At 40.4% G+C, this 27,218-nt stretch overlaps 1 protein-coding gene across 1 annotated transcript; it reads right to left on the reverse strand.

The window, feature by feature from the left end:
- Positions 1-1,617: 1,617 nt before the first annotated feature.
- LOC118417526 (signal transducer and activator of transcription 5B-like) lies at positions 1,618-27,058 on the reverse strand. Its single transcript, XM_035823110.1, has 27 exons — positions 26,895-27,058; positions 21,585-21,746; positions 20,883-21,021; positions 19,534-19,641; positions 16,784-16,885; positions 16,160-16,241; positions 15,515-15,651; positions 14,715-14,845; positions 14,279-14,434; positions 13,850-13,942; positions 13,270-13,338; positions 13,014-13,052; positions 12,600-12,690; positions 12,315-12,362; positions 12,078-12,158; positions 11,002-11,094; positions 10,410-10,545; positions 9,539-9,591; positions 9,098-9,192; positions 8,408-8,544; positions 7,587-7,754; positions 6,910-6,982; positions 5,949-6,092; positions 5,448-5,547; positions 4,901-5,073; positions 3,936-4,028; positions 1,618-2,265 (listed from the first exon to the last, which is right to left on the reverse strand). The coding sequence occupies exons 2-27, from the start codon at positions 21,713-21,715 to the stop codon at positions 2,085-2,087; spliced, it is 2,853 nt and encodes a 950-aa protein (XP_035679003.1). The 5' UTR covers positions 21,716-21,746; positions 26,895-27,058; the 3' UTR covers positions 1,618-2,084.
- Between the last annotated feature and the right edge of the window lie 160 nt (positions 27,059-27,218).

The raw sequence follows: 27,218 nt of genomic DNA on the forward strand, positions 1-27,218 counted from the left end.
TTATCAGCAATTTGGTTCTCTACACTAACTGTTGTATGTTTAGCTGTATACAGAATCTGTATACCTGGATATCTTGGTATTGTAAGACTATTGTTCTAAGGTACCTATTCCGCTTGAAAATCACTGCTGTGAAAACTTGACAGGTTTTAGACAGAGAACATGTCATCAATTAATCTCCAGGCAGATCTAGAACCAATAGCTCAGAACACTCCTTGACCAGCTAAACTCCTTATGCCACAGGTAGATTTGCCAGGAGATTAGTAATCAATCCCAAAAGTGCGTAGTACGTGACATTTTGAATCAAAGATACACGACAAAAGCTTATACCAACCATATGTCTGACACAATTTTCGTCACCAAGTACAACGGTTGCTATAAGAACGTTATACTATATATAGCTGCTGCAGAAGTGCTTGGGGTGGTTGATTTGCTGTAGTTGCCAACTTTAAAAGCAATGTATGTCTACTTAAAACACAAAATATACCTACACTGACTTCACTTTCTCTACAGCATATTCTAGTCTATCGACTGTGCTGACTTTATATAACCCCACGAGCAAGTTTTAAGATCATACGTATCACTGACCCTTAACAATTACGACAACAAAAAAGACGTAGAAAAAGCTAAAACGTAATAACCATTATCCGCTGTCTCTGAAGACAAGTACCTGCACACAGTAGGCAAATTATTCACAAGCTGTACATTTCAATCTGAAACCCTCTGTCAGTTAGCTAACTCCACAGACCCGCCCTTAGAAAAAATAGTCCCATCTTCTTTCACCATAATTCTTTCTCATAAGAAACTTTCAAGAGCTCCTGTACTCTACTCACAATGCTGACAGTGACACTAGCTAAACAGACAAACTATCTGATGCTGGCTCTGCTGTGAGATAGGAGAAATATCTAGCCTATAGTTACCTATATCTGACATGTGCATGTAACATTTGCAGTTGTAAGTTCTATCACTTTTAGTGATGGACGAGAAATTGCCATCTAAAGAGCCAACATTCCAAGACTGGCTAGGAAGAGAAAGGATATCTCTAACAGAAGAAACTGTTTTCAGTCAACTTGTAGGACAGTACAGCAGCCAAAACATGTCTTTTCTTTTCTAAATACAAGTCTATTTTCTTAACAGTCTTACTTTATCTATCTTGTGTTCTTACCTTTCTAACTGACAAATCTTTGCTGATAAAAAAACTTGTCATTAATGCATTTGCATTGTTCAGCCAAAAGGAAAGCAGAGTCTGATCATTCAACGTCCAGGGTTCTAGCCAGGATTTTATTTTAGCGTAGTGGGAATGGCATGGTAGCAAAGCGACTAATCAGGAGATTGGTGTGGAAGGGGGGTCTTGGTCCTTCCACGGTGAGATTTGAAGATGTAGAGTTAAAAGTTAGGATTTTGGGGTCAGTTTTGAGTAGCATATCATCATTTTTCATTGTTCAGACATTGATTAGTCATTGTTGAACAAGCAAATGACAGCAAAGCACCACTACACTAGTTAAAAATTAGCATAGTGGCCCTTATTTTAGCGTAGGGGTCACAAATTTTAGCGTAGTGGCTCATTACGCTAAAATGCACTAGCTAGAACCCTGACGTCCTTTCAGTTTCACTTGCACAGGATAGCATTCATAAGTCTGTTTTTTGAAGGCTCATACATGTACAATGTATTTGTAAGGACGTATGCAGATGAGGCCATAGGTGCAAGAATCTACACAACACATGGCAAACACTTCACTGTGTTTCAATCTTTCAAATAGCCTTCCCCACAAAGAACCCTACTACGAACACAAGCTGAAAACAAATGCTTGCTAAGTGATGCATAAGCTTGGAATTTGCTCTCAGACACCGATAAACATGGACATTTCAGCTAATCTCCAAGCAGATCCTAAGGTAGCATAAGATAGTATCAAAAGCTGCCAGAGGAGTGAAGCCGACCTAGGAGTGTGTTTGGCTACTGGACTGATGATTCCCTTTGGCCAGCCATAGTCCTTAGCCAGCTTTAATACTATCTTATGCCATTTGTAAATCTGCCTGGAGATTAGTTTCAGTGACAACTTGACAAATGTCTGCTACTTAGGAAAGGATCAGAACGTCCCGTCTGCCTTGGGTCTCTTGGTGCCCCGCGGGTCGTCGGTGTCCGGCTCCGACTTGAAGTCCATCGCGTTGTCGAAGCTGAGGAGCCACTGGCAGAGGTCGTCCACGTCGTCGTCTGTGACTCTGTCTAACGACTCGAACAGTTCCGCTGCCGTAGCACTGGTCCTCCTTCTGTACAGAAACGTATGAATAAAAAAAAGTTAAGGGTCCATCGCTTTTTTGAGCAGTGTTCTAGCCAGCCTTAATGTTTTTTTCCGTCCTCTGGATTTTGAACAGAAGTGCTGTCGAGCGCCAATTTTGAAATCTAAGATCCACTGAATTGCTATTTCCTGCGTTTTGAGGGGAAAATTTTGCTGGTAGAGTAGACCCAGCAAGGTTCAATGGCATCTGTGCTAAATTCCTGGTGATCTTTGGAAATGTTCATTTTGCCTGTCACAGAGGATGGGATGAGCAATTTTTTTTATATCCTCAGCTATAAAATTCCGTCAAAGGGCGGAAGGACAGACGCTGGCTTGAACCCTGTTTTTAAGGCTGTAAGGTTGTGGGTTAACTTGAATGTTCATCTGTGTTGGTAAAAGTCCTTCTAGATCAAAGTTGAACTGTAATTTCTGACAAAAGAATTTCTGTTAGTCCAATTTTTGTGTTTTCCAATTCTTTTTTATACAGATCAACTTTGATCTAGAAGGCAGTGTGTTGTTAATTTGCCGTGTCATGGGCACGGTTTTGGAAGGCAGAGTGCATCCCTCTCCTTCCACCACCTTTGACTTCCTCAACCAAAGAATGGTACCTATTTTAACACCTGGGTGGAGTGAGGAAAGTCATGTCAAGTGCTTTTTCTAGTCCTTTCTTCCCTTCAGTATTCTTTCTTCCATGTAGAGATGTTATGAAACCTTCAACACTAAGAGAGAGAGGGTGCTGGAAAATACTGTGTGAGATGAGGAAATTAAGTTGTGTTGCAAGTCTTGCACTTAACAGGGCCCGAAATACTTTTTTCAGCCATGTTGTCCAAGTGGCAACCTGAGTCAAAAGCCAGGTTGCGCCATCAACATTTCAGGTTGCCCCACTTTCAAATTGTTACTTTCTTCAAATCAGCTACTTATCCATTCTCTTTTCTTCTAGCTATATGTAACTATGTAATATGTTTTATGTTATCAAAAAATAAACACAAAAGCTTATGCATGTAGGTGGGGAAAAAGCAGTGTTCCCACGGCAAAATTTCAGGTTGCTCAGTGTGCAACCTGGGTTTAAAATTAAGTTGTGCAAAGCAAAATGAGGTTGCATTTTCAAGTGGGCAAGTGGGTATTTCGAGCCCTGACTTAGGTAATTTCAAAATGATTAAGGATCTACCAGGGCTGCACACCTTGAGGTAAAGGTAGAACCTACACTTTCAGAAGGATTTCTCAAATCAAAGAAGGCAATGACTTACATGCTGGTAAAATGTTTTTGTCTTCATCTACTGCTAAAAGTTTGGTAAGAATTGCATGCCTTTAGTTACAAAAGCATAATTCTATTCAGGTATTTAGCTTGTATTCCAGAAGATTTTGTAAGTATCGTATCAGTACCTCATACAAGTGCGCAGCTCAAGAACTGTTAAGTCAAAAGGAAGGGTATAGTAACCAGTAAAACACCTACAGTTAAATTATAGTTTTCCCTGACATTTTCAAATGGTTCCTAGGCCCAACATAAACAAATATCACTGTTAGTAACCCAAGTAAACATGGTACCACAACCAAGACATGTATCCCACAAAACACAGGATACACCACTGACATCATGTGAGTATGGGTATGAAACAAGTGGATTCCCCTGGGAGGAACTCTTTAGTTTAACCTGTACTGTACCTCATCAACTCACGGTAACCAAGAGATTTGCTGAGGAAAGTTTTAAATGCGGGCAGTCTGCCGCTCGTGCCACTTGCTCCCTGTGGTTCGCTCCTAGAAGTGGTGGCGTTTGTCCGTCAGTACAACCGATCCGCCTTCCATATTCACCAGATTTTGCTTAAACTATCTAGTGATATTTGATATTTCCTTGCACAAAGAAATTCAGAACTTTGGTACAAAAGAACTTCACTCTATTCATAAGGGCACAATCACCTAAATCTCTATTTACTGAAAATTGACAATTTTTGTGGTGTTTGCATTGACCTCTTAACACAAATTGTTTCAACCATCAACTTAGAACACCACAAAGTCTTAAACTTAAAACACCAAAAACAAGTTCTTTCCCTCTACCTCAAACTACCTCAATTTGCCTATTCATTAAGCTTCACCAAAACAAAATGGCGGTGCAAACAATACAGGTCATTACTCACCACTGCTAGCAGTCTCCCTGTGAGCAAACTTAGAAAAGTAAAATTAACATACAGCAGGGTTGGACCAGTTTTCTAAAATTCACTTGTCCTATCGGGCAAGTACATTTATGTACATAAAAAATTTACTTGCCCGAAGTAACTTTTCACTTGCCCAAAAGTCAAATAACATTTTTCAACATTTCCACTTCCATCAATGGAATTCTTTTATCATTGACTTAATTTTTCTATGTTGACCATTGTTTGATTCTATGACTGTAAAGAGTAACAAGTTTATCAAAATCTCACTCATGGAAAAATCTTACTTGCCCGATTGGGCAAGTGGGATAGGACATGCGCTTGTCCAAAGGGCATTTTCACTTGCCAGGGACAATCGGGCTAGTGGACTTGTCCAACCCTGCATACAGTATACATTGATGTGTGTCAAGACAGCCTGCCACTAGCAAGTCACTACACTGTATGTCAGACACTACAGGAATGTGAGATAATTCTCCTTACCCATTCTCATAGTTCTGCATGGGGTTGAACACCGGCTGTGGCTGGAACTGGTACCGGTACTGTTGTTGGGGTACTTGTGGCAGCTGGGGCGGCTGTTGTTGTTGTTGTTGTTGTTGTGGCAAAGGTTGTTGTTGTTGTTGTTGTTGTGGCAGCTGTATGGGGGGGATGATGACCTGCAGGGATCAAAATACTTTTTTTTTGCTACATGCGAAATTGCAAGTTGGCAAAACATTTACGTGCAATTTGAAAAATTTACATGCAAAATAAGACTAGGCAGTGATCGCGACGAGGGTCGCTAGCTTGAATCGGCGAATTTTGATCACATCTAGCAAAGCTACCGGAGAAAGTTACTGGCAAAAACAAGGAAGGAAAAAGACAGACGTCCATAAGTCGTTCTGTCTAAGAGTAGGGTGTCTAATTCCTGAGAGTATTTTTTACGGCCAGGTATTTTCAACATGCAAGATTGCAAGTTCAGAATATTTTTACATGCAAATCTCGAAAATTGTGTGCAAATTGCAAGTTAAGTATGTGTATTTCGAACCCTGACCTGCTGTTCGTCCATGGCGGAGCTGAGGACGTCAAAGTCGATGGTGCTGATCGGACCGGGGGACGGCAGATCAGGGTGCTCACTCGGACCGATGCCGTTACTGCACACGGGGAAAGATATAAAGTGAAACTCTCAAATATACATCTGGGTGCTCACTTGGACCAAGGAGCCTCTATATAACCTCCTTGCTTGGACCGATACCATTACTGCACACGGGGAAAGATACAGAATGAAACTCTGTTGATCGTCAGATCGCATGGTGTAATCGGTGGCGTGTTGGGCTCAGGCCCAAGAGGTCCCGAGTTCAAAACCTGCCATGCACTGATTCAAATGTACAACTTAAATCTAAAATTTGTCCTCACATCAATTTTTACGCATCAATTCATAGGGTATATAACATGCTCAGAGCAAAGAAAGATAGTGAGTGCTTTACAACTTTGTAAAATGTTGGAAAAATCAAATTTCAAGTTAAGTTTCCTGTTCCACTTAAAATGAACTGACCTTTCTTGTTGCTCCATGAACTCACAGCTGACGGGACTGGCGACGGAGCCGGCGTAGTCTGACATGTGTGAGGAGGGGGCGGGGGAGGGGGCCATCGGGGTGAAGGGCTCCCCTGGGCTCATCGGGCCTGCTGCAGACTGTTGTCTGGAAAAGAAACCAAAACTCTTCAGCAATTGCATTTCTTATTAGGTGGACTGACTACTCTCTCTTAATCTCTGAATTGTGAGGAGCTCACAATAGGTGGGGCTAAATTCCAAGGGTGGTGAGTGGCTGCCATTCTGCGCTAAATTTAATTGTCCTCATCAGGCCTGCTGCAGACTGTTGTTTGGAAAAGGATAGCAAAACTCTTTGTCTATTGCATGATAACTTCCTCGTTTCTTACAAAGCGTTCAGGGGGTTAACACAGAATGGCAACGAGTTGTTTGTCGGATTGAAAAGTTGTGAAATTTGGTGTACCAGGTTCTCCTGAAAAACAGGGCTTTTGCCCTGAGTGTGCCTACCTGGCTAAATAAAATGAAATGAATGAATGTTCTTGAAGTGAGATGTACAAAATTTGAACTGGTTAAAGTTGTCTGAGATTCTAAGCGCCCTCCAATGTGCCTCACCCCTATGTGGCGGTAGTGTCCTGGACTTGACGCTGCAAACAAACTATTTCTGTGACTAAAATATAGGTGATGAGTTTACTTCCACTTCAAAATTCCCAACATCTTTTTTTACATAAAAAAAAGTTTTTGCTCAAAAAATTACGAAAAGTAGAAAGGATAAAGAAACTGAGACAAGGTTGTCATTAAAGCTGGAGGGATACCCTTCATCCCACAAACGACTTTTCTGCTTCAAATGTTTTTTCCTGGAAGAGACGGCCTCTCAGCTTGAGAGTGCGCAGCCTCGAATTAAGACCCCAAATAAACTGGGGTGTGCACCATTGAGAAGGGATACCTTTCATGAATGTGTTAGAACTAACCTTGTAGGTCTGGTGACTGCCACAAGTCTGGCCTTTACGTACTTCACATCCGGTGCATTGTCTGATGCATCATCTGGAAGGCAAAATAGTAGAGGTAGTAGTAGTAAATAGTTTATTGACCAATAAAACATACAAATCGGCATTGCAGCAGAAACTGAATTCGCACCAAATTTTACATTATAGATCTTTATTTGCTCCTATATGTTCCTGCCCACAAACAAACAAACATGGGCTAAATGCAGTGATTCAATAGTATTGCATGGGATACTAAAGACTAGATACTATTCTCAACTCAAAATTTTTTTAGGGCAGTGAGTATAAGGAGTAATCAAATGTTACCCAGGCAAATAAGAGTCCAGCATATGTTCCATATGTACCTGGCTAGGGTTTGAACCCCAACCTTCCAAAATGGAAAGTGAACTCTCTACCCCTAAAGCCAATTTTTGCACAAGCACTCACCAGATGGAGTCATACCAAAGACTTTAACATAACAATCATTATGGTACATGCTGCTTTAGCACTAAGCATTAATTTTGATATAGTAGTTGAACACAAACACACCACTGCCCCCTGCTGTAAAGATTGTACAAAAAAATGTGTTGCCCAGGGCTACAGAAACAGAAATGGACACTACTATATGCATCATCTGGTGGACAAAGACTCTAACTTTAACTCACCAGACATGGTGTAGTACTTCTCGAAGACGGAGTCCCTGGGTGTGTCCGGGTACAGGTACTGCAGTGGCTGCTCCTGGTCCTTGTAGTAGTCCCGGATACGCTCGGCTAGCGGCAGTTTGGCCAGGTCATCCACCGTGTACGGCTCCAGAAACTGGACGGGCTTATCACCTGTTCGAATGGTCATAAACTTATCATCTTCAACCAAGAATGTTTATTGTCTTCAGTCAAGGATGCAAGATATCAAAAGCTAAAGTTCTCATGCAGTGCAGTGGGCAGCTGCCAAGACATAAAGGTGCATATTGTTAAACTCAATAATACAGGACTCCTATCTCAACTGGAAAGGCAACATTTTCAAGAAAATGTTGGATGTTTGCCTCAAAGCAATTTGTATTTTACGAAAACTAAAATAAACTATAATTGCAAACCTGTAATTGTTAAAAATTGCTGTTTTTTTTCTTCCTTTTTGCTGTCAATTTTCTTCAAAGCTAGTATTTTGTTCATATTTACTGGAGAAGCTTATACTTTGTACATTTTTGCTGAACAGTTAACATGCTGATGCTGCAGTTCTAAGCTCTGATTAATTCATGACAAATGAAAGAGGAAGAAGAGGAAAGAAGAATACACTAGCAAAAACAATATTTCCCATCAAGAAACATAATAAGTTGTTTAAAGTGTCTTTCCCAAGGGCATAACATCAAGAGTGACAGAAGAGTTAAGCCAAATGCTCTGACCATTACGCAACATGATGCCATTTAATACATACATGTAAATTGTTAAAACTGAATATCGAATTTCTATCTGAGTGAGGTGAATGTGTGTACCTGTATGTTCCTCCACCCATACAGCACTGATGGCTCCTTTAGCCGAGGAGTCGCTGAATCGGAGAAGGAACGTCCCGTGGCACTTGTTTAACAACAGCTCCTGCGCTCGTAGTTTACTGATGAAACCCATGATACACCTGCATTGTGGAAAAAAAAAACATGAATGTGTTTCAAGTCACGAAAATCTTTAATTGTCACTACATGAATCTCAAGGTAATCATAATAAGGAAGCTAGGTTTCGTTATGATTTATCAATTTGCTCATAAATCAGTACAATGGTAAGCAAATTTTCAACTAAAACACCTCTGCAGGTCCAAAACAAGTTGCAAGGGGACCCAAACCAGTACCACCTCTTCCTGGCCCCAGAAGATATCTCGCACACAAAAATCGAGACTAAGGCAAGTTCAGAACCAATACAAAACCTGGAAGTTCCACTTCAGTACTAAGGCAACAACATAGAAGCACCATAAACTGAATCAAACCCATGCCCCCCCCCCCCGCACACACAAACACACACACACAAACACACACACACAAACACACACACACACACACACACAAACACACACACACACACACACACACACACACACACACACAAACAACAACATCTCTATATCGGAGGCAACAATATAAAAGTCAAAGGTCCAAGACAGAGCATATGGAAATACAATTACCAGTAGTACTTACCCATCCTTCCACATATCTCCCAGCTTCTTGGTGGTGAGATCCAGCGTGCCATGGAACCACTGCCAGAAGGTGAACTTGCGGTCAGGTAAGGTGTCCTGAAATCATACAAATAAACAATAAATAAAGAACCAAATACAACAGCCATTTCCCACAAACCTGAATATCTAATCGAATAAGTGACATAACCCATTTAAGTTACCTCCAGTTTACAATTTCAGGATTCAAAATAACAACCTGTGGCCTACAGAAAATCTATACACTTTTAGGTTGTACATTAAAAAGCAACGGAGAAAAAACATTTCATCCCCTGACATAAATGTCCTGTTTTTCCTTCTAAGTAAATAATTAGTATAATGGAAAGTTGTTTTAGTCAAAGCAGGAACAAAAAAGTTCTTATATATGCAAGTATAGTTCTAACTTGTACATGGAAATGTGCCTTACCCTGTTAAATGCTGTCCAGCTGAGAGTCATGTTGGAGTAGTCCAGACCAAAACCTATAGTGCAATAAACAGAAATTGTGAATTACATGTAATGACTTTCCAGATAATAATATGTATACAAAAGCTACAAGCACTTCTAGTTCTAAATGGTGGCAATAAGAGGGCAAATATTTTTATGTTGCACAATGTAATTGAACATTTATGTAGGATTCTATATGAGAAACTGGGAAGAAAGATTGTTGGTAGCCACATGAGTGTTTTGATATACTGTACGGCAATACCTAGTAAAAGGTATTACTAAGCAAATCATACTCTACAAAGTGGCTCTTTTCACCCTACTATATGTTTTGTACCATGTATGTGTAGTGAAGGTTGATATTGAAATTGACTTTTTGCAATTCAAGAGTTTAGGTTCCACACAAGATTGCTCGTGATCTGGAGCCGGATTCGCCTTTCCGGTACATGCTCCTTGTTGTCCTGTGCGACTAGCAATGCGGGCTGAACGTCTAGAAAGATTAAGTGTCATTGGTCTTTCGATAGCTTGAATACTCATCTGTGTACGCCACCACTACAGATAAGGCAGTAGTTCACTCACCGAACTGCTTGATCTTGACCGTTGGCTAGTGTACTAGCTCTTCCGCTCAACATCACGTGATAATTCACCATTGACTCACTATTAAGTATCATGCAAGCAGCCCGCGATGATGATGATGATGTGAAGTGAGATAGGTTGATAGATTTATTAGGACTCAATGTAATCTGTATCTCTCTTATATGCCCTTGCCTCTAATCTCATGACCTCAATAAGAAGTGGCCTACTGGCAAATTTGAGATTCTCACGAATAAGTAAAGGATCAAACAAACAAACAAACCGAAGAGTTTCTCTGCCAGGAAGGTCATGTTCTCCTCGGTGAGCCCGCGGCCCGTCTGCATCTCGTACTGCCAGCTGAGGGCGTGGCCAACCTCCATCCACGGCGCCTTCTCAGGAACCTCAAACAGCTCACGGTCCTAAAGGTGGACATGAGGTATCAAAAATTGAAACTTCTGCTGCAGTACTATAAAAGCTGCCAGGAGGCAACTTATTGACCTTGATCTATCAATCTCTCAATCTTTATTCATTAAATCAACATTGCAGAATACACTAGAACAGTATCACCTCTGAAAATCATTGATTTTACTTTGTCAAAAATGAGCTGTTTCCACTGCAGTTTACATCGTAACCACTGAACGCTATACAAAAAACAAAACAAAAAGATTAAGCACTTAACAAGCAATAATCAGCTTTGCAAAGACCTGTCTTACCTCTCAAATCATCTGTGATGCTTTCAGCTGCCAATATATTTGATTGAACATTGTTTTCCAATAAACAGTCTCACATGCTTCTTGTTATATCACTGTAGCTTCATATAGCAACAATAATTCTGGAATATTCTTGAGATGTCAGAAAAAGTTTGTCCAACTCACAGGTTTTGAGAAGGCGTTGTCCCAGAGGATGGTTGCCCAGGCGTTGGACTCCTGGTTACTGTGGGAGATCAGCACCACTGGGAGGGACATCGTCTGGGAACAAGACAACATGATCAATATCCACACTTTCATGCAGACTTAGCATATTATAGTGTTGATATAACATGTAAACATTATTAGGTTCAGGGCTGTCTTCAATATCTGGCCCTCCACTCTGAGTCGAACATTAACCCCCCAAAAATGTAAACTCCATGACTAGAAATTGATGAAATTGTACTTTTGCAAGCATAAATAACGTTTCACAATAAACACTGACAAAAAAGGACTCGAAAACAATGTCTGGAAACAAGACAACACAATCATTTTTCCACACTTCTGCATTCATACAGACTTTAGCATTTTACGGTGTTGTTGTAACATGTAAACATTAGGTTAAGCCTGTCTCCATCTTCTGCCACCCCAAACCGCTAATATAGGCAGTGCAATATGATATCCTGTAAGCTGCTTGGCTATTTCCTAAAGCACCTTGCCCTAACTGCTCAGGGTGCCCTGCCCTAGTGGCCCTAACCAGAGTGGAGGCTATAAAAGCAAGTGCAGTACCACTCTCTTGTCATTCTGATGAAGACTTTTGAATAAAAAGTAAACCGTTGTGTCTCAGATGTCATCCTTCTAACCAGGGTTGTAGCCAGCACCTGTCCTTCAGTCTTTTGAAGGAATTTTGCAACTGGGGACTGAAAAAAGTTTTCCCCATTCTGTCCCTTGGGACCGACAAAATTGATATGTAAAGATATAAAAAAAACTGAAACCCATGTGTTCTTCTTCACCAAAACAGATGCCATTGAACAGCTTAGTCTACAAGCAAAATTTGCACCTCAAAATGCAGGAAATACTCAAATAGTGTTTCAGAGGGTCTTGATTTAAAAACTTTCTGGACCCAGACACCCTAGAAATGATGCGTAACATCACGCCATGCCTTCGGTGCTCCATAAGATTCCCATTCAAAATCAAGGGGACTGAAAATGATTTCAGGCTGGCTACAACCCTGCTTCTAACCAAATGGACCATGACTGACTTACCTTGAGTTCTGCCAGTGTTCCCAAGATGCTGAGTTCTGTCTGGAAAGATATCATGGCTTTCTCGTCAGTCACTCTGGAGGGCTGCAAGAAATAAGAGAACATGATCTATACAGTTGACTGTTGAGTTAAAAATTTAAAAAATTAGAATTACATCAAATCATGACAGGAGGTGAGCATGGGTTTGCTGACATGTCACAATCGAAGCCTCGGGGAAACAATTAACAATAGTCCACAAACCTCTGCATTTCTCTTGGCAGGCCCTGCAATCTTTGTCTGCTTCATGTTCTAATGAAAAAAGAACAAATTCAGCTTCAAGAAAACCTCTGAATAAATGAAACTTTCTTTCTCATAGTTTATACAACTCATGCCATTCAGTCTAAAAGAATAACATTGGTATAGAAAGGTTGTGTAATGTACAAGATTGTGTTATGTACATGATTCAAGATACAAGACCAAATGTGGTGCAAGGTTAATTTGTTACACAACTCAGAATCAAAGTTTAAAACTACTAGAAGATCTTACCATGTTCTTGAACTTGACTGAGCAGATTGATGTGCTTGAATCCAGCTCCAAAGTGCCTTTAGAGTTGTGCAGGAGGTATCTGTACTTCTCACTGGGTGTAACATAATGTAAACACTGTGTGGTTAGTTAAAGGTAAAACAGCAAAGTCCTTGAAACGTGAAAGCGAGAAATTATAGAGACAGACACATACATAAAATAAGACACAATGTCATATTGCAGGTTTACATTTGTTATCCATTAACAATACTGCAAAACAAAAGAATTTAACTTGTCCTTTAAATATCTTTTAATAGATAAATACATGGTATAAAAAGTACAAGTTACTTGATCCAAGACAGAAAATGTATCTGTTAACAGCTGTCAATACTTCATAATCTACATTGAAGTACACTGCACATAAGTTTCACTACTTACCCATTGGCTTTGACTACTTCATCTCCAGCATTGGGACCTCTGTAAAACAATAAAAATGACTTCAGCTGCTAATTCACCATCAACATATAGTACAGAGATATATGCAAGATTGGTGCCAACTTAACAACATTTTAAGTATTGTCCCTGATGCAATTCGAATAAAGTCAAAGTCAAAACATATTGAAAACCTCGCTATATCAGTGCAACACATGAACCTTTTTCTCATTTCACATACAATAAGACAGTAGGGACTAACCTGTAAATGCTGGCGTTGACTTGTGGCAGTTTGGTCAGGTTTGCACACAGACGTTTCCCAAGCAGGAATCTAAGAAGGAAATGTACCAAAACAATCAATCATATGGATTACGTCAAATTTTTGCAAATTGATTAAGCAGATACTTGAAATACTAGTAATACATTATTAAACCCCAATCACAAATCAAGAACTGTGACGTGTCGGCAAGCCCCAAATGGGCATTTTTGGGCCAAAGTAAGGCCGACGTCCTGGCGATTACTACTAGGGCTTCTGGTGATTTTTAGCAGCTTGTCTGTTGGGATTTTAACCTCTGGGTGATGTCAACTGTGCACCAAAATGAAAGAATACACAATAACTCGAATTTTCCGGAATGACATACCGTGTCCGGCCCAATTTGTGACAGGTCAGATTTTCAGCAAAAAGTACGATCGACGCTCAAAATTCTGCAAACCCCATCTAAAAATTTCTCTGGCGTTCACTTGAATTGCGACACAGGCTTAATTGAGAGATGATAACACTACTGTAACAACATGCTTGTCAATGATGATGAACTTTATCATAATGTTGTTATTTCTTTTACCTCAGTGCGGCGGTAAACTTTGTCCCATCAGTCTTGAGGACCTGTGGACGTGCCTGCTTGTTGTGACGAGGCTGCTCCTCAACTACAAAAGACCTGCAAGAAAAGATGGGAATACTTGTCTTCTAGTTGTTACACTTTTCCACTCATTCATCAATGCATTAAAACTTCAATGTACAAACAAAAGTCATTGTACAAAATGTTACACAGCCAAGTGGGTTGAGTGTTTGTCTTGCATTCTGTAGGTCATGACTTTGATTCCGACTACCTCAAGACTGCTTTATCTACTCTGCACTCAGCAATTGAGATCGAGTATGGAAGTTGTATTAGTAGACTATCCCCCTGCTGTAGTGATTGCAAAAAGTTACGTGGCTCAAGGGCTTAGGAAAAGAGGAGGGCACTACCATAGGAAGGAACCTAAATGTAACTTACTTGGACACTAGTGTGTTGAGCAGGGTGTTGAGCTGATCGTGGAAGGTGTGCAGGTCTCCCTTCTGCTCCCCGTCCTGTAACATGTCCTGCTGAAGCTTGTCTAACTTGTCCACCTGCTGCAGACTGTGCAGGATGATGTCCAACAGACGCTCAAACCTGTGGGATGCAACAAGTTAGATACCAGTGTTCTATCAAAATGAGTGGACTGGACAAACAACGTAACAGCTGGCAAGTTAGGGGTAATGAACTTTCAACTTTTCCAGGGGAGGAAGGTTTTTTCTTGCTGTGTTCTAAATTTGCATTTAAAACAATTCTGCAATTCAACTTAGTAATAGTTTTGCAGTGTAAAGATTTTGCAGTGGAGAGGTCATCCCCCGTCCCCCCCCCAAAAAACACTTAAATGTGGATATTCAAAGATGTCCAGTATCTGACTCACCACTGCTGCAGTGTCTCTATGTTGACCCCCGGGTGGGGAGCACCGATACAGGCCAGCTGCTGCCATCTCTTCCACTGGTTCAGCTCCGTGTTGAGGATGGAACCCTGCACCATGTGGATCATCTGCACAACCTGGGGGCAAGGTGGTGTAATGGTTAGGGTTGGTAAATAAGACTTACAATCTAAAGGTTCTCGATTCAAATCTGTAATGAGCCCCAACAAAGTGGTCTTGTAGTTAGAGCTGTTGACTTTGACTCTGAAAGTTCAAAGTGTGAATCCTGAGCATGACCTTGGGAAAAGCACCTCCATTACAAAAATGCTTTGGTCAGCTATTGGACCATCCCTTTGGATCGGACCTAAAGACACCCTGAGCTCTTTGAAGAACACACCACACTAACCATGGTTCGTTCCTGGTATGGCTCAAACCTTACTAGTCTCACACAGCTTGTTCTTGTACAAAACTGGTGTGTCACTCCTAAAGCTGGTATGCTGATCATGCATAAAAACAAACAAACAAACCTTCTTCATCTGCGTGACCAGCTCATGGCGCTCACAGTGCAGCTTGACTGTGCGGTTGTGCCAAACAACAAACAAACAACAAACAAACAAACAAACCTTCTTCATCTGCGTGACCAGCTCATGGCGCTCACAGTGCAGCTTGACTGTGCGGTTGTGCCAAACAACAAACAAACAAACAAACAAACAAACCTTCTTCATCTGTGTGACCAGCTCATGGCGCTCACAGTGCAGCTTGACCGTGCGGTTGTGCCAAACAACAAACAAACAAACAAACAAACAAACCTTCTTCATCTGCGTGACCAGCTCATGGCGCTCACAGTGCAGTTTGACCGTGCGGTTGTCCAGAAGCTTGATGCAGTCCTGACGCTGCTTGGCCAGGTCCTGCTGCAGCCCCGGGGTCAGGGGTCGGCTCAGCTTTTCTGGGGGACAGAAAGACACATTGTCTTTAGAATACAATCTAAAGAGAGTAACTACATTGATACCTTCCAGTTGCAAATACAGTCAAAACCTGTCAAAGTGACCACCTTTACATAGGACCATCTGACCAATGATATACAATCAAACCTGTACAAGTGACCACCTCTACATAAGGACCATCTGACCAATGATATACAATCAAACCTGTACAAGTGACCACCTCTACATGAGGATCACCCGGCTATTGTGGCCACTTGTGGGTGGTCCCTTATATAATTTTGTCACAAAATAAGTCATTCTTGTGAAGGCAATTCAAACTTTCACTGTCTCTCATTTCTTATCTCACCTATACCTTTGATAATTGGGGTGCCAAAGAAGATCTGTCTACCAGTTTTCTCCATCATTCTTAGTTTTCTGTTCTTCTTAATGTTTAATTTTCCTGGGTTTTGCTGTATATTCAGGAATACTGAGGTGTCATATGATATTGAAAGAAATAACAATGATCCATACCTTCCAGAGCTGCCTTCTTTTGGTGCAGGTCTAACCAGACCTCCAGTATCTGCTGTAGCTTGGACAGTTTATCCTGGTTACTCTGGGCAGGGAGACAACAAGAGTACAGTCACACCTACGAGTTGAGATAAACTCCACAAACTTTCCAAATGACATTTAAAGTCTAAACATCACACAATCTCATGATCGAATGTTTCAAAATAAGTATAGCTTTTTCAGAAATGACAACCTTCTTTAATTTACTAAATTTGGGTTCAGTAAGACTGCAATGTTTTGATAAATGTTGATGAATAACTGTTATACATCTTCAAATTTTTTCAAATATTCACATTCTAAATGTAATGCAACCTTTGTTTACATCACAAACATGTCCAGGAATTATCACTTTATGTAAGTACAATCTACAATGTTAAGTTACAATGTGCTAGGTTTACAGCAAACTTTCTCCACAGATGATGAAGTACCATACATGTGTAGCTAGTAAGACATACAAACCTTTTGTGTACATCACAAGAATACCTATGTGCCACTTTATGTTTACAATGTTAAGTTACAGTGTTAGGTTAACAACTGCTTTCTCCACAGATGATTATTAAGAAGTATCATATAGTAAGACATACACACCTTTGTGTACATGACCAGGGTATCCAAATGCTGCACCAGCTGATGTTGGGAGGCCGACTCTGACTGTCCGTCCTCAATGTCATCAGGCTTCTCTTTCTTGATCTGTCCTCAGATAAAAACACAAAATGATCACATGGAAACAGTTTAGGTACAAAATTTTGTAACTTAAACACATCTAATTCTAACAAATTGTTGCACTAGCTGGTGCTGTGAGGCTGACTCTCACTGTCCATATTCAATATCATCACACTTTTCTTTCTTCATCTGTCAAGCAAAAGGGCAGACTTACTAGATTTAAACAGCAGAAATACACATCATTTTGACATGTATAATCTATATTTTCTCCTCCATATCTTTGCACAAGGGCTGTCTTGTTTTTAGTTCGTTTTCACTGTAACTCTGCAATTATTACTTTTCCTCCTTTTCAATGTCAACCTTTGTATTTGTTGTAGTTCCCGTTGACTTTGACTGTTATTTGTTTCATGTTTACTGAGCAGAAGACTCACATAAGCAGATATGCTTCCTGTCCTATGCTCACAAAACAAATGTGAATAAAATAAAATAAGATAAAAATAAGGGCTGTCTCCAGGACCCGTCCTTCCATCCCAGGACAGAAACTTGCTTAAGCCTTAAGGTTAAGCCTCTGTCACAATTCAAGCAAACGCCAATTAAATTTTCAGATCAGCTGGAGCTGGCCAAACTTCAAAATCACCCGAGTGTCAACCCCATTTTTTGCTGAAAATCTACCGCATGTGCTCAGCGTATCATTCCAAAAAATACAAGTTAAGTTATTGTCTTTTCAGCCTTTTTGCTGCATAACTGACATTACATGGAGGTTTAAATGAAAATATTAGAGCTGCTCTAAAATCCCCTGAAGCCCTAGCTATCGGCAGGTCAGCCGTGCTTTGGCTGGAAATGCCTTTTTGGTGCTCTCTCAGGGCTCTAGCCAATGTCCGTTTTTCCGTCAATTGACGGAAATTTGGTGCGTGAGGGAAAAATTTTTAAACCAATCCGTCAACGTTGACAGACAAAAATCCTTGGTGGAAGCTACAGGCGGCTTGGGGACGTGTAAAAGCCACACACTGTTTGTTTTGCTATTGTTATGATTGTTGATAATGTGTGTCTGCGCTCTTTTGCATACGATAATCTCATTAAAAACCCGTTTTTCAAGATCTCAGTTCAGTCTCTCTAATTCCTGGAATAGTGTTTTCGCGACAATGGGAATTGGCTGACGGAAAAAAAATTTCGAGCTGGCTAGAGCCCTGTGCTCTCTGGCACGTAGGCAGACCTTAGTTCTTGATTTGAGACTGGGGACTAAAAGTTCACTCCATCTGTCAATAAAAATCGGAACTTTCTAACATAAAAAATATATTTTTGTAAGTGTAAAATGAGGGATTTAACAATGCTGGGTTCCAAATTCCAACTGAATCAAACTGTCTTTTCCTTTGCAATACCCCAACCGTTAATTAAGGGTTAATGACCCGCCCGAGGTGTATATGGTGTCATAATGCCTGGTCCTTTGCGATAATCACCAAAAGTAAGCACCGACTGGGGAGAAGAGATTGGTTCATGAATTCAGTAACAACTGGTTATTAAATATACCATTTTAATAACCGGTTGTTCATGATTTTCCATGTGTTACGGTGTTATAACCAACATGAAATCGAGTCTTCTGACTGATCAATGTCCCCAGGCTATATGATAATTATAATGGTTAATGTCTTCCAGGACCTGCTATTGATAGGACCTGCCATATGTTGTTTCTGGAGCTCTTAGTCTTACTTCAAACTACAGACTGTACTTTTAAATTGTGAAAAATTCTACAAAACCAAAAGACCCAAATACTCCACAAACCACAGCCAAATAAATTGCATGTCAAAGTGTCACTGCAGGATCTTAATGGATCTTTGCAGCCAATTGGGGTAAACGAATGGCTGAATATTCACACCACAAAACAAACACAGTAAAGAGGAAGTGAGGCTGATTTGCATACGATTCCTGGAACTGTAATCAGATTCCAGGAAGTTAAATTTATAAATACTGGTCTCTTAGTCATCATGGTATGACTGAATCAATATCTTATTACTCAGTTACCCACAAAATACATTACAGTTTTACTATTAGTTCAGTGTGGTTTATAGCCTTGCTAACTTCAATGCGACACAAAAGAAAAATGGCTCGCAAATTAGTCAGTGAGCTCTTTATTACATTTTTGGCAGCAATACAACCGGTGTTCGCTCTACCATTGCACACTGTTTTGGAACCAGCCGATTTTCGTGGGTCACTGTGTCTCAGCCAATGTGACATTGTAGATGTTCTGGCCAAATATACTTGTGACTTTCTGGTGATTTTGTAATTTAGCTACCTTCGGGAGTTCAAGAAATTTGACTGGAGGGTATTGATGCATGCACTATGATGGTGATTTCAACTTTAAAAATGTAGCTCTTGAAAAGTTTATGCTGACCTGCTTTGTGGTAGCTTTGGTTAAACTTTAATCCCATGGGGACATACCAAAATTTTTGGTATGTCTGTGTGTGTGTGTATGTACGTTTGCGAGCTTGTCTGTGTGTATGCGCGTGTGTGTGTGTGTGTGTGTGTGTGTGTGTGCGCGCACGTGTGATGCACGTGTACATGCATGCAGGGATGTTCCTGACCAATGTGAATGGTTGAAGTCTGCCATCTTTGACTGTCTTTTAAAATATTGTCTACAGCCTATATACAGTAAGACTAAAAGACTAGTAGACACAAACCTGTTTAGTGGAGGGCTGGTTGAGACAGTGTCCCACAATCCTCCTCTCCTCGTCCAGACACTGCTTGACAGCCAAGGCCATCACCTGGTTGTTGGCACCAAATGCCTCCTAAAAAATAAACAAACAAATAAACAATCTTAGTTTATAATTCTTCTACTTTTATTCACAGATGTCAAAAGGCTAGTTTGCACATTGTCAGGGCATGGGGCTACAACCTCCTTGTTAAATCATTATTGGCTCATTCTCATTGAAATGTAAAAAATGCTGTCGGCTGCCTTTATATTGGTTGATGACTTGGAAGACTATTATAGTCACTGGTGGGATTTCAGCCCCTTAAAATTGGCTGTCGCCTGAGAAGACACAAAGAATTTAAATAGTAGAAAAAATTGCAACGATTCAGTTCTCAGAATTATTGTTCGAAAGGTGAAACCAGCTACCCAGTCCCTCTGACAGATCACATCAGATTGCTCCCGTCACATAGCAGTTACCGTTATTTTAGCCATGCTCCTCTGGATACCATCTTACATAGCACCACCGTCAGGTCAGTAGCACTGACGACCGATAGTGAAAGCTACCTAAAATGTCTGGCCCTTTCCCAAATCATATCCAGTTGCTTGAGTAACTATCATTTGGCATAGCAGTTACCGTTATATTAGCCATGCTCCTCTAAATGCCATCTTACATAGTACCACCGTCAGGACAGTATCACTGACGAAAGATAGTGGATCCTACCTGAAATGTCTGGCCCTTTCCCAAATCATATCCAATTACTGTGTTTATATCCCCATCATCGGCCATAGCGCAGAAAAGTGAGGTACTATGAAAAAAGTGTGGTACTATGAACTCATTTGCATAAAATAGAACCACACATTTTTCATAGAACTGCAAAACTATCATTTGGCACAGAAGTTACCGTTATTTTAGCCATGCTCCTCTGGATGCCGTCCTGAAGCACCACCCTGTTAAGTCAGTATCATTGAAGAACGACTACCTGAAACCTGGCCCTTTCCAAATCATATCCAGTAGAAGCCAGTTGAATGAACACCAGATAATTGCATACTTCTGTTAATTGCATGAAATCCCAAAATCCGGTGGTGGTGCAGTCCAGATTCGATTTGTTGCACCATTCGGATAATTGCACGAAATACACTCAAGCGGCTTCCATTCTATAGTTGCTTGAGTAACTTATTTGGCATAGAAGTTACCGTTATTTTAGCCATGCTCCTCTGTATGCCGTCCTGAAGCACCACCCTGTTAGGTCAGTATCACTGACGAAAGATAGTGGAAACTACCTGAAACATCTGGCCCTTTCCAAAATCATATCGAGTTGCTTGAGTAATAGAAGTTACCGTTATTTTGGCCATGCTCCTCTGTATGCCGTCCTGAAGCACCACCCTGTCAGGTCCAGTCATCTGGTTGTGCTTGTTCTGTAGCAGCTGCTGGACGGTCTTGTACAGCTTGGTGGCTTGAGCAGGCTTGACATCATCCCTGATGGAAGAGTTCAGAGTATTTTAACGTAACCTCATAGAGAATGACACAGCATCACTTTCCTTTATTATCTTTTGCTGCGCTAGAACTGTAATGATTTGTGGCAAATGTATGAAAAAGCTTTTTAGAAATTTGTAGGAGGCCATTACCAGGCAACCTTGACCCATTGCAAACATTACACTTCACTATCTCTAATGACCTGGGTGTTGGGTCATTTGAACTGACCAAGAGCTTGTTACATTGATAAGTGTTTGCCTTGTGTACTGATATACACATTGTAGCTTATTAACTCTTTAGATCAATACTAGTACAGGGCTGTCTCTTTTTTTCTGTCCAACTCATTGTTTGGGAGCTCATGTTATTTTTTGTTAAGTCTATAATTTCACGCTTATGATGACTCATTTTCATTTATTTCATGTAAGGAAGACAAGTTCAGGGTGGAACATTTTTTAGGGTGGGAACAGTAAAATGTTTATGCGTTGCAACAAGCAAATTTCCATCCCAGGATGGACAGGTCCTGGAAACAGCCCAGGATCAATACTAAAACTTGAAAGGTGTCTCACCATCGCTGCGTCTCGATCCATGCGGAGAGGTGGTGTCGTGCGGTGATGGGGAAGGACTTCTGGTCATACATGGCCTGTAGGTGCTGGAGGGCATCGGGAGGCAGGCGCTGGCACTGTGCCCACAGGGCCATGGTTCAACTCCACACGCTAGGGCTTCTTCACCTGATGGAGGACATGCACAAACATGTAACACACATGTAAACTCTACATGCTAGGGCTTCTTCACCTGACAAAAACATGTAACACACATGTTACCTCTACATGCTAGGGCTTCTTCACCTGATGCAGAACATGCACAAAAAGGTAACACACAGTCATGTAAACTCTACACACTAGGGCTTCTTCAACTGACACAGAACATGCACAAACATGTAACACACATGTAAACTCTACATGCTAGGGCTTCTTCACCTGCAGTTGAAACATAAAATTAAAACATGCACAAACATGTAACACACATGTAAACTCTACACGCTAGGGCTTCTTCACCTGCAGTTGAAACACAAAACATACACAGACATGTAACACACATGTAAAGTCTACATGCTAGGGCTTCTTCACCTGACACAAAACATGCACAAACATTTAACACACATGTAAACTCTACACGCTAGGGCTTCTTCACCTGACAAAAACATGTAACACGCATGTAAACTCTACACACTAGGGCTTCTTCACCTAAAACAGAACATGTAACACGCATGTAAACTCTACACACTAGGCCTAGGGCTTCTTCACTTTACACAGAATATGTAACACACATGTAAACTGTACATGCTAGGGCTTCTTCACCTGATGCGAAATATGCACAGACATGTAACACACATGTAAACACACTAGGGCTTCTTCACCTGATGCAGAACATGCACAAACATGTAACACACATGTAAACTCTACACACTAGGGCTTCTTCACCTGACAAAAACATGTAACACACATGTAAACTCTACATGCTAGGGCTTCTCCACCTGACACAGAATATGCACAATCACATACATGTTACACGCAGGTAAACTGGTGCTCTAGCTAGCATAGCTTCAGCATAAGCTGGGATTTGACCCCATTTTGCTGTGATTTATGCCCGTCCATTGTTTTTCAACTGGCATGTGTGCAGAAGTGTTTCTTTCTTGGCCCAGGACAATGTTGTGACCCTTCATAAGTCTTCTTAAAATGTCTACAGGGCTCGAAATTCATTTTTGGGATTAGGTGCACCAAAAAATTTGTGGGTGCACCACTTAAATTTAAGCAAGGCTCCTTGATTTTAGTAATAATCTAATTTCAAATTCTTAAGTACCATGACAGTCATTTTTATTATCTTTCTAATGCTTAGATGTCAAGAATATGATGTATATCTAAGAAAGCCTAAGAAAATATTTGGGTGCACCCTGTGCATCCACAGAAAATAATTGGGTGCACAGATCCAATTTTGGGTGCACCTGGGTGCACATGCACCCAGTATTTCGAGCCCTGGTCTATATCCTTAACATTTGGCTTTAAAATGAGGTTGCGAGCTTACAGCAGACTCTGAGCAGAGGAAAATTTCATCTTCACAAAATTTGTCCCTAAAATGCAGTTAATCTTGTCTTGGGGTTACCCATTCTAAAATTTTTCGGATAAGGATGCCAGACCCCATACTGCAATCATGCCATAGGCACTTCATGATGCGCAGCTTGTACCACAAAAAGTTAGAATCTGATTCTGAACCTCACTGCTAGTACCTGCCTCCTGCGCTATGAAAAATTATGCTGAGAACATTCAGTCTGCTTATTTACTCTCCACCAATGTGAAGAAAGGAAATTGTAAGAGATTTACCTGAAATCATTATGATTATTATCTATAGGGGGGTTATGATTTGAATCTTAAGGTGTATAGCAGGCAGGGAAGGCAGAAAGTGTTACAATCTTCAATGTGAATAAAGTATCCAAATAATCAGAGATCTTACAGTCTACCCAACATCTACTTGAAGATAAGCCACATGCTGACATACAATCTAAAGAGAGAGAAAACACAATCAGTTTTTCACAAACAACCGCAGTGGGAGGTAGCTGCAGTGTGGCATGTTTAGATAAAGTTGCGAGAGGAAAAATGCTGTGCATTTTCAGCTGGCAATTTACCAGCATCAGAGGCTTATTTTACACCAAGCTCTTATATAACATCCCAAAGCCAGTCCTGCTTCAAATGAAGCTGCACAATGGGAGGATTTTGAAGCATTTAGTAGTGCCTGCATGTGCATTACGGTAAAACTATATAGCTACAAGTCAGGTCCTGAATGACAGGTGTACCTGTACCTGAGAAAACTAAAGTAAAACGGCTACATTGTAAGTTGACACCATTAATTTGGCTAGAAATAGGAAATCTTGTCTCAACAATGATCACAATTTTGCACTTAAAAATCATGAAAACTTTCATACCGAACATTGCTTTCAACTTGAAAATATGTAAATACTCATACAAAGAAGACGATTTACCACTAATAAAATCATGTATACTTACACTACTGTAACAGGTAAAAACTGTATAGGTCCAGTGGGGTCCGGGCCCATTACCTGAATTCTTGTTTAATGGCCCCAAGGTATTGTCATTCAGTTCTACTCGTGTCACTGACGAGCGTAGCAATGTTTATGTATTATTTTTTATACCTTGTCTGAGTCACTGTTTGCTTTGAATGTCATGGACACATGTCTCAAGCATGGTTTACACGTTTATCCTGTGGGTTTGCGAGTCCTTCTTTTCCATTTACAACAAATCCTCCCCTGTACGTGTCAGGACTCAGACACTCAGACACAATGTGCCTGCTAGCTACCAGTTGTAAATTCCTGGTAAAATCTACTGAATAATACAAAGTGAAACTGAAATTGTAGAGGACATTCTTTGTTAAAGAGGAAACCAAAGTAGGGCGTGCCCAAGGCAAGCGAAGTCCAAATTTTTTTTCATCCTGCATTTTGAGAGGCAAACCCCAAATTGAAACTGGAAATACACAACAAAAATATCACCTGTTTAAGTCTAACGGTTTTATGCAACTAGGGCATTTTGAGGAAATGTACTGATTCAAAATTTGAATACTCAACAATGATTGAATTCATTCAAGTATCATTCTTTGCGATTCTTTAAATTCATGGTACATTTCTTATTCTACACCAAAGGAAAGAAATTATGTTTTGTTAAACATTGACTCACGCTAGGACACACATCACCAAAAGAATAGATAGATATTTCAAAATTCAAATTCAAAGTCATTGTATCCAATAAAATCCTGAACAATATTGTTGTTGTCAGAAAGATGTCAAGTTCTTTTCCAGCCAGCTCTGCTACTCTCCAAGCAGAGGTTAGGCTCCGGTTGTTTTTTAACGTTTTTTTTTAGTCGTTTTTATCAGGCTTTCTATTTTGTCATTTTTCTTGAAGTACGCCAGCCAAACTGTGTTAGGTTTTGACACAGAAAGATAAAATACAAAATAGAAAGCCAGATAAAAATCACTAAAAAAGCATTTAAAAAAACAGCCGGAGCCTAACCTCTGCTTGGAGAGTAAGCTCTGCCTTGTCAATAACGTCAGTGTGAACGGAACACTCTTCCATATTTGGCAAAAGTGTAATAAAGATACGTCATACAGGCTGCTGAAGGTTACCAGTTTGGAGTTGTGCTTGAAGCCTAATCTGCTGTGAATGCCATGTAAACTACAAGGATAAACATAAAATGAACATCTTACATACTGGTAATGTTTTGTTTTTCTGCTGCAGAGCTCAAAAGTCATAAAAAAGACCCAATCTTAGTTATATCTGAGGCTCCTGTTATATGATATCTATGTAACTTGTAAGTAAAGCAACAAACGTAGGGCTGACTTGTCCTAAAATTTGTCCTACGACGCTCGATGCACGGCGCGTGTCGCATGACGCTTTTTTGTCCATGTAAAAATGAAAATGGTGCACTGCGCCGCAGTGTGGCACCTCCGGAGGTGCAAACCTAGTGTAAACCAGGCCCTAAACAAACATTGTAACCTTAAACTACGATGAGATTTCTTCATTTTCGTGAATTGAAATATTTCATGTTCTATGTAAGGCAATGCAAACCACTATCAAAATACATACAAGATGTATTTACAACAGACCTCTGTTTGTGCCTGTGTGTTGTTGTTGTTGTTGTTGTTGTTGTTCTACCAAGGAGGCTAAAAAAGGATCTCCTTCAGTCCTTGGTTCTATTATATGGCCAGGGGCATAGGAGTTGTTTACAAACTAATTGCTAACCTACCTACCTACCTGCCTAGTCCCTTGATTACTAATATCTAATGCTTATTTTGTCTCAGACTGTTAAACTTTTAACAAAATTTGATCCACAATCTGCACAAAAATGTATGAATTTCATAACTTTCCCTTGTTACCATGCCAACATACGATAGGAAAACCCGATACTTTATCACTAGGACTATATAGGAGATAAAAGTGGTTTTACTTCAGTATCATGTTGATCTAGTGTGACAATTTGTCTAACTGGAATGAAAGAAAACAAATCATTGTCTCTTTATCTCATCTAAAGTCACTCTATATGTTATGCAAATTAGCACCCTCCCATGTCAAGATGAGGGTTACTTGGAAGCCACAAACTTTATTGTCCATTCGATGGATGGACAGGCATGAACATTAACACCACAAAGGCAAGAAAACCAATAACATACAGTTTGTAAAGTGGCTATGAACATCTGTGAAATACAGGCCGACAGGAAGTCAGAGTTAAAGGGTCATTAACCTAGCTACTGGAAGGGATGAGTTTCTCTGGTTTCTGTTTTCGATAATCGGGGACGACCTAAGGAAGTAAGTCATCCCTGAGTATGTGACAAAGAGCTTCCTGTTTGAACCAACCGCCGGTGTGTTGGACAGACGTGGGTTTCAGTTGCTAACCTAGTTTCTACCATGCGAGAGATGTAAACACAGGATTCTACTTCCTTTTTCTAACTCGTACTTCCTTCTTTACAAACAAGCAACCAAATCATAAATGTGATTTTTTTCTAGCAAAAATTTTAAGGACACAAGTTTTGATTTGGGCACGAAATGGCACGTTTTGGTGCAAATATCATGGCGAAAATTTCTGCCATGCATAGAGGAGTATAAAATGTCTTAACAGTTGCGAAAGGGAATGGATTTACGGCGCTAGATTTGGGCACTTCTATGTTGTTTTGCTGTTTTCAACACACAGGCAGTCTAGGGGGAGGGGGGCGACATGCTCTCTCCGACAAACAACAAAAATACGACGCAGTCAATCACCCCCTTCCACCCTCAATCTACTCTACGCAGTCCAGGGTTCCTCCCCACGTTACTAACCTGAAATTGGGCCCGTTTCTCGTCGCTAAAACCACACATGAAAACCAGACGACAGCCGTCTGCGGCGAAGTAAGCTTCCTTCTGATCTCCCCACACTCAAGGTTGGTGACCCCGGGGTTGTTTGCGCTGTTCCCAACAGTGTTCGTTGCGACTTTTGACAGTCACTTTAGATCGCAAATTGTTTGTAATTTTCCACCGAATAAAACATAAATTTCCCTTCTAGAGAATTTAATACAAATGTAAGTTACGTGTACTCTGTTATTTGCTATAAGATAATCAATATATATCATATAACAGAGTTTTTATAGATTTAAAAGGAACAAG

This window comes from Branchiostoma floridae, chromosome 6 (genome assembly GCF_000003815.2).
Source record: "Branchiostoma floridae strain S238N-H82 chromosome 6, Bfl_VNyyK, whole genome shotgun sequence".
Taxonomy (NCBI): Eukaryota; Metazoa; Chordata; class Leptocardii; order Amphioxiformes; family Branchiostomatidae; genus Branchiostoma; species Branchiostoma floridae.